This window comes from Terrapene carolina, unplaced genomic scaffold (assembly GCF_002925995.2).
Source record: "Terrapene carolina triunguis isolate 2854851 unplaced genomic scaffold, T_m_triunguis-2.0 Scaffold66, whole genome shotgun sequence".
Classification (NCBI taxonomy): domain Eukaryota; kingdom Metazoa; phylum Chordata; order Testudines; family Emydidae; genus Terrapene; species Terrapene triunguis.
In genome coordinates this window covers 8293519-8310702 of record NW_020664417.1, presented here as the reverse complement: position 1 = coordinate 8310702, position 17184 = coordinate 8293519, and the positions used below count along the sequence as shown (strand labels likewise).

At 39.9% G+C, this 17184-nt stretch overlaps 1 protein-coding gene across 2 annotated transcripts in view; it reads right to left on the bottom strand.

Moving 5' to 3' along the window:
- The window catches only part of INTU (inturned planar cell polarity protein), a 94483-nt gene that overhangs the window by 22445 nt on the left and 54854 nt on the right, over positions 1-17184 (bottom strand). For both annotated transcript variants that reach the window (XM_024211446.1, XM_024211445.3), the window contains exons 6-10: positions 15659-15748; positions 11949-12026; positions 10558-10747; positions 2368-2421; positions 521-583 (exon numbers count right to left, since the gene is read on the bottom strand). In XM_024211446.1, the coding sequence (XP_024067214.1) occupies positions 521-583; positions 2368-2421; positions 10558-10747; positions 11949-12026; positions 15659-15748 (475 nt within the window). The remainder of the gene's footprint in view (positions 1-520; positions 584-2367; positions 2422-10557; positions 10748-11948; positions 12027-15658; positions 15749-17184) is intronic.

Genomic DNA, 17184 nt, shown 5'->3' with positions numbered 1-17184 from the left:
CCACGAAAGCTTATGCCCAAATAAATCTGTTAGTCTTTAAGGTGCCACCAGACTCCTTGTTGTTTTTGTAGATACAGACTAACACGGCTACCCCCTGATACTAGTTACAATCAGAGGCCTTCAGTTAGTGACAGGGATGGGCAAAGAACAATGCTATCAGAATACCTCACAATAATTCTCTTCTCAATTAATATGGTAATTCATCACTGACTACTGTACCTCTTCATTCATCTCTTCACACACACCACATTTTGCAAGACTGGTTTCATAAAGATATTTTGGTGCTACATATCATACAGTAAGAATTGTTTTAAGACTTTAAATATTTTATTTGCATCTGTGAAGTAAATGGTTTTGTTCTATTCTGTGAGTTCAATTATGTCTGTAAGAAGTGTTAAACAGACAAAATGACCACACATTGTTCATATTTGTCAAACTCAGGCAAGTGGAATTCATGCTTGGCTTATGTTTCCGCTTGGTGCATTTTTCAAAACTCCATGCTTTACTCAAACAGTCTCACCTTATAGAAGAGACAAGAGCCCAGAATCATATACAACCGTCTCATGTCATAGTAATCTTCAGACTGCAAACAAAAATATAGTACATTTATAACTCCTGATTGTTACATGACTGAGTGAAGGCAAGTGAAACTAATTCCAATAAATGACAGTCAGTGTTATTTAATATTTCAATTTTTCAGAGTGCCTTCTTTAAATATTAATTTATTATCAGCTGAGCATCAGAGAGGTGAAGTTAGAACAAACAGATAAATAAAATATGACACTTAGACTTTATTGTTGGTTTTCAAGTCACTGCAGAGTCATTTTTATAGTTATTTCCAGCACAGCATAACGGGTACTCAGATTTCCTACTCAGTTCTAATCTATCTGTAAAGCAGATGGCTTTTTTATAGGGTTCTCTAAGTTTCACAGGTCATAACAGCCAGCTAGCTGTTGCATAGCTCTTGCCAGCAGAGGGACCTCATATAGCAAATCTAGGAAGACATACCAGTCCCTTTTCAGAGTACCCGGAAATACGTTACCCAACATTAACTCATTCGTTTACCTTTTAATTTAATCGACAAATGCTCTCACAATCACAACACAGATCTCAACTGGGCAGCTTTAATTTTAAATGTAGTGGATACATATAGCTCTGCTTAATAAAAAACAGTATTTATAAATATAATTTTCAATAATCATTAGGAAATAATTTTATTTAGGAAACAAATGGTTTGGTTCCTATTAGACACAAACAGTAAAGTTTAACAAGAAGTGGGACTATAGACATCCATCTGCCTTGTATTTACAGTCCCAGACATTTTATTAGTTTAAAAAAAAGACAAAACCCTCAAAATGTTCAGTGGTACATATATTCAATAATATTTTCTTTACATGTGGGCATAACAGATCCATCTATAACTTCATTTTTAAATAAATTCTTGCTTCAGAAGAAACTTTAAGAGGGACTTTCATACTGAGGAGAAAACTTTCATAAGTATAAACATATTTATCTCTCACCATTTGATATGTAGTAAAAAACATACAAAAAATGATGCTTGAATGACTTGCTTCTTTCAAGTTTGTTCCAAGATAAAAATTCTTGAAAACTGTGAATGTGTATAATTGTACTGTGTAGAGAAAAGCAGCCAGTTCTGTACACACACACACACACACACACACACACACACACACACACACAATTTTATGCCAATGATATATTATATCATCATTTATCATAATTCTGGAACAAGTAATAGGCTTACATCATTAAGTGTTAACAAAAATGTGGGAAGAACAATGTCTTATATTGCACCACATAGTCTTCTAGCCTTTCTGTTACTGAGACAGTTAGTTGCTTTCTTAAGATTGATGAGTTTTGTTCTTAATGCTGTACAGCAATTTTAAGGACTATCCATAACTACTTGAAAGAAAGAGAAGAAGTTGATTTTTACTATTAACTGAAAAAGAAAATATCCCTGTTGTAGCAAAGAATGGCTTTTTAGCTGAGCTAAGCATCAGCCAAGCTTGCAATTATATCAGATCTAGTTTCCACTCAGTGTCCCTATAGTTACTGGTGTAACTACAGAGAGAAATTCAAGAAGTAAAAAAGGAAAAAGTTCTTTAAACTTTTACTACAAATCAAGAAAAAATATGGATTCATAGATTCAAGGACTGGAACGGACCTCGAGAGGTCATCGAGTCCAGTCCCCTGCCCGCATGGCAGGATGACTGTTACATCATTGTGACATAGCTTGCTTTGACTTTTAGTTGTTTAAGAAAACTAATGGGCTTTGATCCAAGATTTCTTCAAACTACTGAATGTGAACAGCACAAATCGCCTGCCCTATAAAAACATGCTCCTTACCAGCTCTGCAAAATCAGCTGCCTCCAAATCACTCAGCGCTGTGTCAATTTCCATCTGAAATATTGAAATGGTAGATACGAACATATTTTTCCAACAAATATACTGACAATTACTATGACATAGTACTGGTAGCCTCACAAGATTAAGAGTCATTATTCATTACTTTATAGGGAAATGGTAAAAAATTGTCCATACTTTTTGCATTAATAACATCAAAGATCAAGAACATCTGAATTCTCCAAAAGATTAAAGAAAAATCTTTTCCAATTTCTGCATATTTCCCTCTTCTTGGAATGATGGAAAAATCACTCTGCTTGTCTGTCTCCTGAACCCACTGTTTTATATAAAGGAGATGTCAATCTTACTTTCTTCATAGACTAAAACTTGAAGGCAGGAGGCTCCCCTGAAAGCTGGCAAAGCTTTAGTATCCAGCTGAGTTATTAGAAAAATCTTTTTCACTTTGGATTTACTTTTTGTCTCTATGGAAATTTCCAAAACTTTCTCACACGTTACCTTTGTTCTACTCAAACAGCAATAAGCTTGCATATTTTTTAGCTTCAGGAGCTGTTGATTAATATAAATTTTACTAAAAATACTTTTAGTTAAAGAACATAATAGCAGCCACCTAGGTTCATGACAAATATGCTACTTAATGAAAAGAATTTTAAAAAGGCCATGGCACCCCTTTTGGGTTCTGTAAACAAGCTATCTCTTACTGAGATATAGTAAGTTTTTCAGATGTACAGAAATGTCAACCATGCTGTTGGCAGTCACAAATAATCATGCCTCTCGACTTCTCTCTTGGTTTAGAACTAAATTATACATTTATTCCACACAGAACTGATATTCTTATTTTTATTATTAAGGAGGATTGCCAGTTCTTCCCTAATGAAGGTTGAAACTAGCTTCCAAATATAAACCCAATTTTTAACCCACTCCCAACTTCACCAAAACCAATCCCCCAGGAATTTCAACTTGTTACACAGTATAACTTTTCTGAAAAATGTGGACACAAAGAATTTCAGAAACATAGGGGTTTAAAAATGTCCTTATATATTTTTCAAAGATTTTCCTGTTACTTTCTTGGCTTTCTCTCTCCAAAACAGAGTCAGATAGAAAGTTCAAATTTCACTTCCCCAAGAGTATCAGACTCACAGAAATGCCTTTCATATATTTTCTTTGGGGGGACAGATGTCAGAATTAGAGATTAACATGAGAATAAAAAAACCACAGCTATATATACAGTGCTTGAAAAGTCTGTGGTAAGTAGCAAGTTTTCCCAAGTAAGCGCCTTCATTTCTGCAGAATCCAAGCTTTTATTTAAAACAAAAACAAAATAAAGCCCCAACAAACTCAAATTTCTAGCCCTTACAATTGCAAAGATAACCTTCCAAATATGAACTGAAAGTAAGTACTGCTGTCTTCTTTAATTTTCAGACAGAAAACTACAATATCTCTGCTGCTAGTCAGAGGTTTCACAAGTTGCAGGAGAAAGAAAACTAACCAGTATATTGCCAGTTTTCACTTCTGCTAATGGGAACCCAACTGGCAGCAGTGAAATTGGGAAGAATCAGGTCAGGTAAATTTCATTCTGTTGCTGCAGAGGCTGGCACTGAGCTTTTCACAGTGGAGGAGTACAAATAGAGGCGCTGGGTGAGAGGTTGAATACTGGAGACACTCCTTGCAGGAGCCAGGAGAAAAGCAATAGAAATGCCCGCCACAGCTGCAGCAGTCAGGACTAGCAGAAACATCCCACCTTGGCTGCAGCCAGAAGGCTCTTGTGTGGGAGGAGGTAGATAGAGACTTCTTTTCCCTTTCAGAACCTATGGAGTCTTAGGTAGGAATTCCATCAACTGGGAAGTGGCGGAGATTGGCTTCTTAGTTAAATGTTGCTCCTGGATGGTGGATTCCCCTATGCTTTTATCAGTCTTAACTAGTAGGTTTAGTCTTCTGAGTTTTAGATGTCTGATATATTTCCAACCCGTATGTATTTCTAAGGGGGTGGTTGAGAGAGTTGATGCAGGTGTGTGTATGGGTTATGTGGATGGGAGAGAGAGAGAGAGACTGATGGGAGACATGAGGAAAGAAGAAGGGAAGAGAGATTTTTGGGGAGAAAAAGGAGATAAGATATAAGGGGATGCAGAGAACACAACGAAGAGAAAGAGCAATATGACAGTGGAGGGAGAAAGAAAAAAGAGTGAACAGGCCCTGAAAACACAGCAGAAAAAAATACACCTTTATTTATTAGAGAGACAAAGTGGGTGAGGTAGTATTTTTTAGGCTACATCTACACTCGAGACCTTACAGCGGCACATCTGTACCAATGCAGCTGCAGTATTATAAGGTCTCCCATCTAGCCGCTCTTTGCAGATGGGAGAGAGCTCTCTCGTCAGCATAATTAAACCACCTGCAACGAGCAGCGATAGCTACGTAAGCGGGAGAGCGTCTCCCACCGACATGGCGCTATCCACATCGATGCTTCTGTTGATGTAACTTATGTCAGTCAGGGTGTGTTTTTTCACACCCCTGACCGACAAAAGTTTTACCAACAAAAGTGCTAGTTGTAAACATAGCCTTATTGACTAAACTTCTGTAAGTGAAAGATATAAGCTTTCAAGCTTCACAGAGCTGTTCTTCAGGTCAGGTAAATGTATTCAGAGTGTCACACTAAATAGAAGGGTGGAACAGATAAGGAGCGACCATTCAAGGTGAAGCGGGCAGTTAACACCTATATAGTTATGGATCACCACACTTACTTCACAGATCTAGTAACCACCCCAAACACATCAATAAATCTGTTATCTACAGACAGGCACTCAGACACCACAGAACATCTTCTGAGGAGAAAATCTGGGTTACACCCCTTTACACAATTAAAGCTGACTTCACCAAACAAAGACACTCCACTGAAGGAGGAGATTGCATATGCCAGGAGTGGCCAAATTTACTGACCCTCCGACTTGCATACAACAATTTTTAGAAGTTTGAGAGCTATGGCACACTTGCCAGGGCTCGGGCTTCAGCCCTGTGGGAGATGCCTGATGGGGCTCGGGGCTTCAGCCCCATGGGAGGTGCCTGACAGGGCTTGGGGTTTCAGCCCTGCTCCTGCTGAAGCCCCAAGCCCCAGCAGGTGTGCCCAACTGGGCTGAAGCCCTGAGACCCCCCCTCCCCGCTGCATGGCAGAGGTCACAAGCTCTCCCCCCCACCCCTCCAGTCTGGTAGGTGGAGAATGGGAGGGTGGTGTAGGGGGCTCCGCAAGCTGCACTTTAATGGTAAAAGAGCTGCATGTGGCAAACAAGCCACAGTTTGGCCACCCCTGGCATATGCAATGGGCCACCCAAATACTCTGAGAGAACCTGATTCAATACCAGGGATTTGGAGCAATCAAATTTTTCAATTGCTCCGCTCTGGCTCCGCTCCAGCTCCGGGCACAAACCTACTGCTCTGGGTTCCAGCTCCGGGCTCCGCTCCAAAGCCCTGGGGAAAAACCCCCTCAGACCATACACCCCTCGTTGTCACCTACCACTCACGCTGGAACCCATATGTATCATTAAACAGTTACAACCCATACTCAGTGGAGACCACATCTTGCAAGAAGTCTTTCCTGAACCCCCTCTTCTGGTCTTCAAACAACCCCCCCCAACCTCTCTAAGCTCATTGTCAGAAGCAAGCTGCCCACAGACCAGGAAACACCAACTCAAAGAGGCTCCAGCTCCTACCAGAACAACAGATCCAAAACCCGCAGACATATCTTCAGTGCTACGATGATCAATACCCACCCCAACATACCCTTCAAGATCCATGGGTCCTACATATGCCTATCACAACATGGGGTGCACCTCATATGATGCACTAAATGACAATTATGTGGGTGAAACAGAACAGTCACTACACTTTTGAATGAACTCATACAAAAAAATGATAAAAGACAAAGACCACCATATCACACGTGGTTTTCATCTTGCAACATGTGCAAACACCTTATCTATTCCACCCTTGTATTTAGTTGTGACACTTTTGAGTGCCTTTCCCAGACCTGAACAAGAGCTTTGTGTAAGCTTGAATGATTGTGTCTTTCACCAACAGAAACTGGTTCAATAAAAAGATATTACCTCACCCACCTTGTCTCTCCAATATTCTGGGACCAACAGGTCTACAACAACACTGCAAATAACCATTATTTATTACAGAAAAGAAAGAAACAGTGGTGTGAAGGTTGGAAAAGAAAGGTTATAAAAACAAAAGAGATGCAATAAATTACCTTTCAAAAAGTGTATTAGGTCGCTGATTGACCATGTGCTAGAACTGAATATACTACACTGTCCAGCATATAATTATTTTTTCCCTTTAAATTACAGGGGCATGTCTTTAGGAAGTGGGGTAGGGGGCAAAGGTGTGTAGCAGCACATGTATTTTTCATTCTGGTTAACACGTATAGTTCTTGGTGTAGAATATGTCAGATAAATTTTTCACGACCTGTATATATACATACTTCAAAAGATATCCCTGTATATATTATGTGAAGTGAAATGAAAAAAAAAAGGGGGGGGGGGGGGGATCAAAGAGGTCCACTAAACCTTACAGCTGTGCTTGCTCATGTTATCAGACACTTCTTAAATCAAAATACAATGTAAAAATTATTACAGCATACCAAGTCCAGTAAAATGTGCACATTGACAAAGGTTATTTCAAGATTTTTTTCAACTGGAAATTGAACAGAGATGATAATTTTTTCTACTACCTGTAAAAAGACTGCTCCAAATTTGAGTTATTTTACTTAAAAATTGTGCCTGTCTTTTAAAAAAAACATTTATTTAATAGCCAGCTGCTTATATGGCCATATTTTTGACTCCCTGGGTCTTGACATTCTTCCTACCAAAACAAAACCTACAAGGTTTGCTTGTAAAAGTTAAGAATCTTTAAATTAGTGCTAAAAGAGCATGAGTGGGCTAGAAATATGCCCTGTTGTAAACATCAGAACAGGAGTTTTATTGAATTCACGCAATAAAAACCAAAAACAGCAATCTTGATCTTTTGAAGTCAAAATGTCATTTTCCAAGGTAGCAGGCACCCTTCATTCTCCATTACAAAGGCTCTGTTTTGTCAAGCTGATCCAGTGCAAGCTGCTGATTTCTTGTGACTACATGGATTCAGTGTCTTTAGAGCTTCATCCTAGAACTACAGTATATACTCACATTTAAGCCTTCAATTCATTTCCCTAACAACATTTTTGGAAATCAGTGTCCAGTTGTATAAACTGAAACCCCCCACTCCAAGTGCACATAAGATTGTGGCTGGTACACATCTTACCTATTAGATCTGCTCATAGATAAGTTCAAGTCATAATAGATCTTAAGGCCAGAAGGGACTATTATGAACGAATGCAGTATACAGTGGTAATATCTCCATATTTCTACTTCATATTCACCTGCTTATCCACCCATGGATCACATTTTATTTCTTAGCCACTGCATCGTACAGGTAGTGCATATTTGGCTGGTTATTCATCATGACCCTTATGTCTCCGATTTCCAAAATACAGTCCCCATCCTGTAAGCGTGACCTGCATTCTTGGTTCCTGGACAAACCAATTTGATAACTGCAGTTAGCTGGAACAACATGTGCTTTAATACAATGAGCCTAGATCATGTGATCCAGATCACTTTGTAGAACAGATATGTCCTAATTAACTCTACCAAAGTTGGTAGTACTGGCAAACTACCAGTAAAGATTTTTTATTTCCTTACAGATAACTGGTAAAGATTTTGATATTGCATTTGTTCAAGAACAGATTCCTGTAGGATCCCATCAGAAATGCCCCACAGTATGATGACTCTCTATTTACAATTACTTTGAGATCTATCAGTTAACTAAGTTTGACTTCATTTTATATGAAGTATACTGATTTTTTGTAGTGATAGCTTTTTAATCAGAATTTTGTATGGTACTAAATCTTATGAACAGCACAGGCTACAAGATGCACCATAAGGTCAGCCTCTTTAGTCTATGTCCCAGGCAGTGACTTATGGACCTGCTTCTTGACCCAGGTAGGGACTGACAACTCCTCTCTTCCTTCTCAACCAGGGAACTTAAGCATGTGTCCTGGTGGATGGGGATAAAAGACTGGCAGCTCTCAGCCTCATTTGTACACTGACCCCCTGACTCCAACAAAAAGCTGCCTTTAAATTTTGGCATAAGTTTCACTGCACATAAACAAGAAAATGGTATATTAAAAATAATAAGGCTATATCTCAGTCAAATTTTCCCTACTACTTTTCCTGTGTTTTCATAAGCCTACGGTTAAGTGGTAAAAGAATATGCTTAATGGTTCCTGACATGTGTCTACTACTGAGTTAACTGCATGGTCCAGAACCTGTCAGCTAATCAGATTCTCTTTTAATCTAGGTTATTTTAGAAATGTTTATAATATATATATATGGTAGATAGTGGAAATAATTGTTGAATAAGACATCCTGGAAGCCATAATCAAGGGTTTTAATACTATAATTCCATTGACCTGACATCAGACTGGATTATAATTTTTTTAAACTGAGTAGGATTTTCAAAATCAAAAAAATTAAAAGTCATAGTAATAATAATGCTCGGCATGATCAAGAATAAAGCCATTGAATGCATGAGTGTGTTAGTAAAGCTACATGTCTGGTACAGTACTCCTGCAGCCCTCATTGTTCAACTAAAGAGACATTTGTTCAGTTTAACAATTCAGATAAAATGTTAAAATACTAAATTAGATAAAGTGCTGTTAAAAATTAATGAGTTTCCCTGCTGTCAGGGATACTGCTGTATAGGCTAGCAATGTTATAGATGACATATAGGAACTGAGATGCTTTAAGAGATTATACGGTATAGTATGCAATTTTCACAGGTTTAAACAAGACTACATTTATTGCTAAAAGTATCTCTATCATTTGGCATCATTATATTAAGAGAGAATCCGTATACTTCATCCACCAACCCATACAATCCCCACAGCACAGGTGGGCTGTAAGCATCCTTATCAGAAGTTAGAGGTTAATGACTTGTGTAGAGCAGGAATGTCTTTATGACAAAAAATAGGGTCATTTTAGACCATCTCCAATACAAGAAAAGTCACTTTGTAGGTGGCAATGTACTGAAACACAAAGAAGATCTGCTTCTTCCCACTCGCATTCACAATTTGATAACTGCTCAAAAATAGCCTTTTGGTCAGGTAATAAGAATCTTTTAAAGTGTTTGATTATGTATTACTGTATACTGAGTTTCTTCCTATTTAAATGATATACAGTCTAAACTGGCTTTATTTGGAAGATGCAAGTTATTTGACTGAAGATTTAGTAAGTATTACATACACAAAAATCAGTGAAACAAGATATTTTAAACTAAAGTGGAGACAGCCTCTTCTGTAAAGCAAATGTTTTGGTTTGTATTAAATTGTATTAATTCTTTTAAATACTTTAGTTCATAGATAGCAGTGTGTGAAGGAACGCAAAGGAAAGAGGCTATGGCCAGCAGAATATAAGCATATATTGCAATTACAGCACACCTATTTGATTGGATGCAAAAGCTTTACATATTTAAAAATAAACATTTCCTACTTCACATAACTAGGTATTCATTATTCAGGCTCTGAATTTGGTAGATATTTGTAGTTCATCTATACAATATTGGATTTTTTCTTCTTACAATTGGAATCTTTCCTTTGCATAACAGAATATAAGAAAATGTACAAAATATGAGAAAAATGTGCAGCAGGCTGACGGGGGACAGAACATGACATATCTCTTCAGGGAGAGAGGTTGTGATTAGTGCTGGCAGGGAAAATGCAGTGGCTGTGCCTGTTAACTATGTGGAACCCAAGGATTCAAGGGAAATCTTGTCACCAACCCCCCCAGATGCTGGGGCATTATATGCAGTGTGCTAGCCCCTTGCACATTGTCCGGATCTCTCTCTAGTCCTATTGTAGCATGATTGGCTCTATGGACATGGTGACATTGGTTCTTTGTCTGCTGATACATGCTATCACCTATCCCTTCTTGCTGGGAATAGAAACCATACATTGCAAATTTATGCTACAAGGAGCAGATTTAACTCAATGGGGACATTGATAGATTTCCAAGGGGAGCATGTGGTCTCTAGAGTAACTGTTCCTCATGTAAAAGTCCTTCTTAAGAGATTTGTGAAGGAGATTACCTTGATTTCTTGTGGCAGCGTTAGCCAGCGTACCCCTGGGAGATTGTCTAAAAACAATGCACTGCAGCTATCGTAGTGCTGAGCACTGGGGCTGGTGTTCGAGTTGAGTCTGGCAGGCTGAATTGCTCGCTGGAAGAACAGGTTGAAAAAATGATCCAAGCGGGAAACGTTTTCCACCTGGCAAAAAGCACTGAACAAACATGAACTGGAAGTTAAAATAACATTGCGAGACTGGTACCTTGTTTGTATAATCCTCTATGCTATAGTAGATACTCCATTTGGATTAAAACAAAACAAACAAAAAAACCCACTCAGTGCTAAACAACAAAAAAACACAAGGTTGTTACCCAGAATAAAAATAGGTTTGCTAGGAAAACAACTGGTACTTCGTAATACCAATAGTTCTGCAGTTCACTTCTTACAGCAAATTGCAGATTTTGAAATATGGCTCTAAAAGACATTCATCTCTCTGGTGGCCTGGATGAGTCTACCTGCTCCTTTTCTTTAGGATATTTAATGACTTTTTAATGTACCTGCCAATGTTGACTATTGTTTAATTGATGTCAACCAAAACAATTTTAAATAAAAAAGATTATACTATAGCATGTTCTTCATATTACCTTCAGAAAATGAGAAAAAAATTCTACTATTCCAAGTGTCTCCTAAAGTTGTACAAAATAAACTGATTTATCCATCTTATTCAGTGTTTGATTCTTTTCTGAGATATACTGACAGCTGTGTACATGTATCTTTGAAACTTGCCCACGTATAAGAAGTGGTGTGTGCATGCTTATTAGAGTAAACATGAGACCCGATGTCATTTGTTCTAGGCAGAATAATTTGACAACATATATTTTTTTGCTATTTAACACAGGAATAGAAATAACTATTATGATTTTCACACTGAAATTATACTAACATCGGCCCTTGGCATTATTATTGAAAATTGCAGTAGCATTCAAAATGTGCTAGGTGATTTCTGAACATAGAGGAAGACAGTCCCTGCCTCAAATAAAGTTAAAAATTATGGATTGTACATTTTAGTAAAAATCTAATAATGTGATCCACCTAAAAGTCTACAAGAATAGGTCCCAGTGGCTTCAATGGACCTTCTGACATGCCTAAAGTTAAGCACACATGCAAGTCTTTGCATGATCAGGACCAAAGCTATTAAAAAAAAAATTGCTTATCAAAGAAGGTTAAAAGAATTTTATTAGTGTACGGTTGGAACAAAAACAGACAAGAACATACAGACATCAGGCTTTCAGTGCTATAGAATCCAGTGCAAAGCCATGTAAATACTAAAAGCAAAACACTTGGTATAGAAGCTTGCTGTCTGAGAGTTAACCTCAAAATTAGTTAATAAAAACATATCCTTTGGAAGCACTTACCTGTCCAAAGAACCATACATAAATTTTAAGGTTCTGACAACATCTGTAATCATGTTCCTTAGCTGAGAAAGAGGCACACTAGCAAAACAAAACAAAATAAAAAAAACACTTTAAACTGTGTTTACAATATGATGAAATGCATCATGGATAAAGAGAGGGTGAATTTCTTTATTGCTGCTGGCCTCACTGATTCACAATTTCTAATCCACACACAAAATTAGAACAGCCTGTCTCCACTTCATAGAAACTAAAAATGGAATAGCTCTATTAGGTCATTCAGTGTATTTCACTGCTGATGCAATGTTCTTGACAGTACATTTTCTAGCGTCTTGTCTGGTCTAGTTTTAAAAATCCCAAGAGACTGAGCTTCCATCACTTCCTTTTGGAAAATACTCCAACACTTCTCAGCAACTATTTAATACTAAAGCACTGTACTGAGGTCCCTTATTTTTTGACAATTCATTTTACAAAATATACCCCATACCATTTTAATAGTATAGCCTGATGTGTTATAATAAGTAAAAAAAATAATACAACTGTCAAAAGGAAAGGCATATTTGAATCAAGTTTATTTGCTTACTAATTTGCAAAGTTCAGTCCTTTATAATGGATCTCAAGATAAGTAGCGTTGATAAGCAGGGTCCTACAATAACAGTAAAACTTAGCATTTCATAGAGTTTGTAAAACATTAATTATGCCTCAGAACATTCCTGCCAGATAGGACTTCCTCTTCCCCTGCAGGGTCTGCTCCGGGAGCAGGGTCAGACCCACCTCTGGGAACCTCTCCGGTTGCAGGAAGTTCTGTGGCTGCTGGCTGGGACAGATCCTGACCCTGGCGGGAGACTGCAGCCCCAACTGTCACCTCCCTCCCCAGCACACGGAGAGGCTGCAGCCCCAGCTGTCAGCCCCCGACCTGGGTGGAGAGGTTGCGACCCAAACTATCAACCCTCCCTCCAATGCATAGAGGCTGCGGCTTGAGCTGTCATCCCCTCCCCTGTGTGGAGAAATTGTGACTCGAGCTGTCACTCCCCCTTGTGGAGAAGCTGCAGCTCAAGCTGTCACCCCCATTGCAGAGAGGCTGCAGACCCAGCTGCCAGTCCCCGACCCAGGCGGGAAGCTGCCAGGAAAACATGGACGTATGGTAACCCACCTTCCCATACCCTGTGACCTTCGCTTCTGTGCAGCTGCTGGTGGTGGCGCTGAGTTTAAAGCTTAGTGCCCGGCCTGCAGCCGCTGCTCTCTGGCTGCCCAGTTCTGAAGGCAGCGCCCTTGCCAGCAGCAGTGCAGAAGTAAGGGTGGCAATCCCACAATCCCCTACAATAACCTTACATCCCCCCCAAAACCTTCTTTTGGGTCAGGACCCTCATGATTACAACAGTGTGAAATTTCAGATGTAAACATCTGAAACTGACTATTTTTAAAATCCTATGACCGTGAAATTGACCAAAACGGACTGTGAATTTGGTAGGGCCCTACACATACACTACATACTGTGACAAAGCTCTGTCCTCGTCTCTGTGGGTCCCGCACTTCCTGGCAGATTTCACTAGCCTCAAAGGCTCACTGTGACCCTCCACGTAGCCCTTTTCTCTCTAGAGGCAAGGGTCACAGCCTACCGAGCCATTTTCATCATAGCTAGCAAGGGAGGTGAGGAGAAGCTACTCTCCCTTGCACAGTCTCTGTTGTCTCCCAGTTTCAGTGATTAATTCGAGGGGAGGGAAGGGGGGAGCCTGGGTCCACCCTCTACTCCGGGCTCCAGCCCAGGGACCCTAATAGCATCAGCTATGGTAGCTGACTTTTTGGAAACAGGACGCATACAATTCCCTGGGCCACTTCCCCACAGCAGCCCCCAGCTCCTTAATGTCTACTTCACCCTTACCTGAGGGCCTCCTTCCTTGTGCCCGGGATGGTTTGTACTGCTCAGTTCCTCCAATAGCGCAGCTTCCTCCTACAGCTCCTGACACCCACGCACACCTGACTAACTGGGAGGCTTTTAACTAGTTTCAGCCAGCCCCTGATTGGCTTCAGGTGTATCAATCAACCCACTGTCTTCCCTGCCTTCTGGAAAGATCTTAATTGGCCCCGGGTGTCTTAATTGACCTGGAGCAGCTGCCATTTGCTTATCCTGGTAGCAAGGATTTGTTTAGCCTGTGGCTAATATATATGTCTCCCACTACTTTACTATAGCCATCTGGCCTTGCCCCATCACAATACTTAAATAGTAGTATACAGTAACTCCTCACTTAACATTGTAGTTATGTTCCTGAAAAATGCGACTTTAAGCAAAACGATGTTAAGCGAATCCAATTTCCCCATAAGAATTAATATAAATGAGGAGGTTAGGTTCCAGGGAATTTTTTTTCACCAGACAAAAAAGAATACACACACGCACACACACACACACTCTATACGTTTTAAACAAACAATTTAATACTGGTACACAGTGATGATGATTGTGAAGCTTGGTTGAGGTGGAGGAGTCAGAGGGTGGGATATTTCCCAGGGAATGCCTTACTGCTAAATGATGAACTAGCAATTGGCTGAGCCCTTGAGGGTTAACTCTCACACTCTACAAGGCAGCAGGAATGGAGGGAGGGGAGACAGCATCACAGACACACCGTGTGTGTGTGAGAGAGAGACATGCGCATTTCCCCTTTAAGTACACTGCCTTGTTAATTAGATCAGCTTGCTGAGACCACAGCTGCTGCCAGCAAGCTCCCTCCATCCTGAGCCCTGTCGTGTGTCCCCCTTGCTCTGTGGAAGATGGGGTAAGCAGGGTGCAGGAGCAGGGGGGAGGGGGACACCCTGACATTATCCCCTTCTTCCTCCCCTCCCCCCCGCACAGCAAGCAAGAGTCTCGGGGAGCAGCTCCAAGGCAGAGGGCAGGAGTAGCACATGGCAGTGGGGGGAGGGACAGCTGAAACTGCTAGCCTGCTGGGCAGCTGCTGCACAGGGAACTTAGGGGAGAAGGGAGCTGATAGGGGGGCTGCTGGTTCCAAGCCCCCACCAGCTAGCTGCAACGGGCTGCTCTTCCTGCAAGCAGTGGGCAAAGCAGGCGGCTGCCAGTCGACGTTAGAAGGGAGCATTACACAACTTTAAACAAGCATGTTCCCTAACTGATCAGCAACGTAACAACGAAACAACATTAACCGGGACGACTAAGTGAGGAGTTACTGTACAATAGTTTTCCTTTAATTGACTTACTCATAGTCACACACAGATCAGTGGTAGAACTGGGAAAAAGAATTTGGGAGTTCCTGCCTCCCAGACCATGCACTCACTATTATTGTTATTTGTATGGCAGTAGCACCTACAGACCCCAATCAGGAGTGCAGCCCCGTTGTGCTAAACTCTGTATACTCAGATAAAGAATAGAGTCTCTGCTGCAAAGAGATTACAATCCAAATCAGATACATCACATTAACTATAATTTTTTTCCACACAAATAGCAGTTTTTGTTCAGGGGATTTCAAGTATTCATAAAAGTCACTGTTTTTTTCAGTGACAAACTAGTTCTGTCAAGTTCTTGGCAGTGATTTTCCATACACCGCAAGCTGAATAATTCCTACATAGATGCAGAGTTACCAGCTATACAACTGAAAACATAGCTCTATACATATATTAGACTGACATAAGAAAGTTACTGTTCCCAGGTCTTTGTACATTTCAATCATCTTCTAAAAAATAAACATGCTATGCTTAAAACTCACCTTTCCGCAGGAAGGCCAATCACAAGCAACTTGTCTGATTCTTTCCAGTAAACCACCTGAACCAGTTTCCCACATAAAAAAAGGGATGAGCTAGAAAAATAAAGCCAGAAGAAAATGTTTACTTAGGCTTTATGAAGGGTCATCATTTATTCTGAATGTTAATATATAAAGCTTCATGCTCACTTAAATACTGAGTATTCAGCTGGGTCATACAATTGCATTTATAGTTATGGAATTTGAAGTGCACACTGTACAAGTTATTTGTAAGGTAATCACCTACTGCACAGTAGATTTTTTAAACAAATTGGTAGGGATACTGGGAAAATATAACAATAAGATCCATTTCTTAACATTTCCACAAATGGTTACCGAAAAAACTGCTAGATATCTTTCCTTTTTTTCTAAATACAGCAGAATACTGGAACACACTAAAAAAAAGGCAAAGAAAAAAATTTCTGGAGAGTGCAAACAAATTAGAAATATTGTCCAGTTTTAAATTCAGATGTATTTATACCAATGATTTTTGCAAAATACACCCAGGTTAGTCCAATGGGCACTGGGGACAGTCAAAATTCTCTACTACGTGGGAGCTCCAAAAGGCTCTGTCCCCTCTCAGGCTAGAAAAATGCCTTCTGGAGCTACAAGGATAGCAGCCACTGAACCACCCTTTAACAGCTCTCCTCTGGTCCTTGCGCCCTCATTGCCTCTTCCTGATTTCTTTGGAGTGGCTATGGATAAGAGAGATGCTAGCTTTGCACTGCCAAACTGGGCCAGGAATAGACCACCAGATCTGGCACCAGAAGTATAAATATCTGAAGAAAATGTGTCACTGCACAGTAACATGCAGAGCATGCTGTTAATAGCAATGAGCTTATAGACAAGCAGCACTTCACATCCAACATACCTTACAAACTGCTATATAAACTGTAACTTTGTGAGCTGTATGTACAGGGATTGGTTCTTCAACCACTGAAATGCAGTCATTTGTATTTAATGGTACAAAGCAGTACTATTGTACACAAAAGAGTTTCAGATAAGAAATACAGAATACTTTTTCCAGTGGAAACTACAGGGAGAATTTAGCCACGCCAAGTATAATGACCGAGACACCAGGGTTAAAGCCCCTATTGTTACAAAATGGGCCTTGGGACAAACTACCACAAATAGCGAGGACTTGCTTTATGTTCCAACCAAAAGACTCCTGAAGTAACTCCATGCCCCATGTGAGAACCAAGTACTATGTCAGAGAGATGAATGCCATCATCTCTTTCTGAGCCATTAGGGTGTTCTTTAGAGGTCTTTCACTTAGCTTACAAAGTTAACAGGATTTCAGCAGAAAGTGGTATGGCTATAGACTCTGGGCAACATTTTCAGTGGGCAAAACCTTGGTTATATTCTCATCTGAGACACCCCACAAGTGATTTTGGCTCCTCAGTCTCTTTTGAAACAAGACTTCAGCACTTTAAAATTTTTTACCTGAAATAATGACAGAGATAAGCCTGAACTGTTACAGTATCAGTGTATTA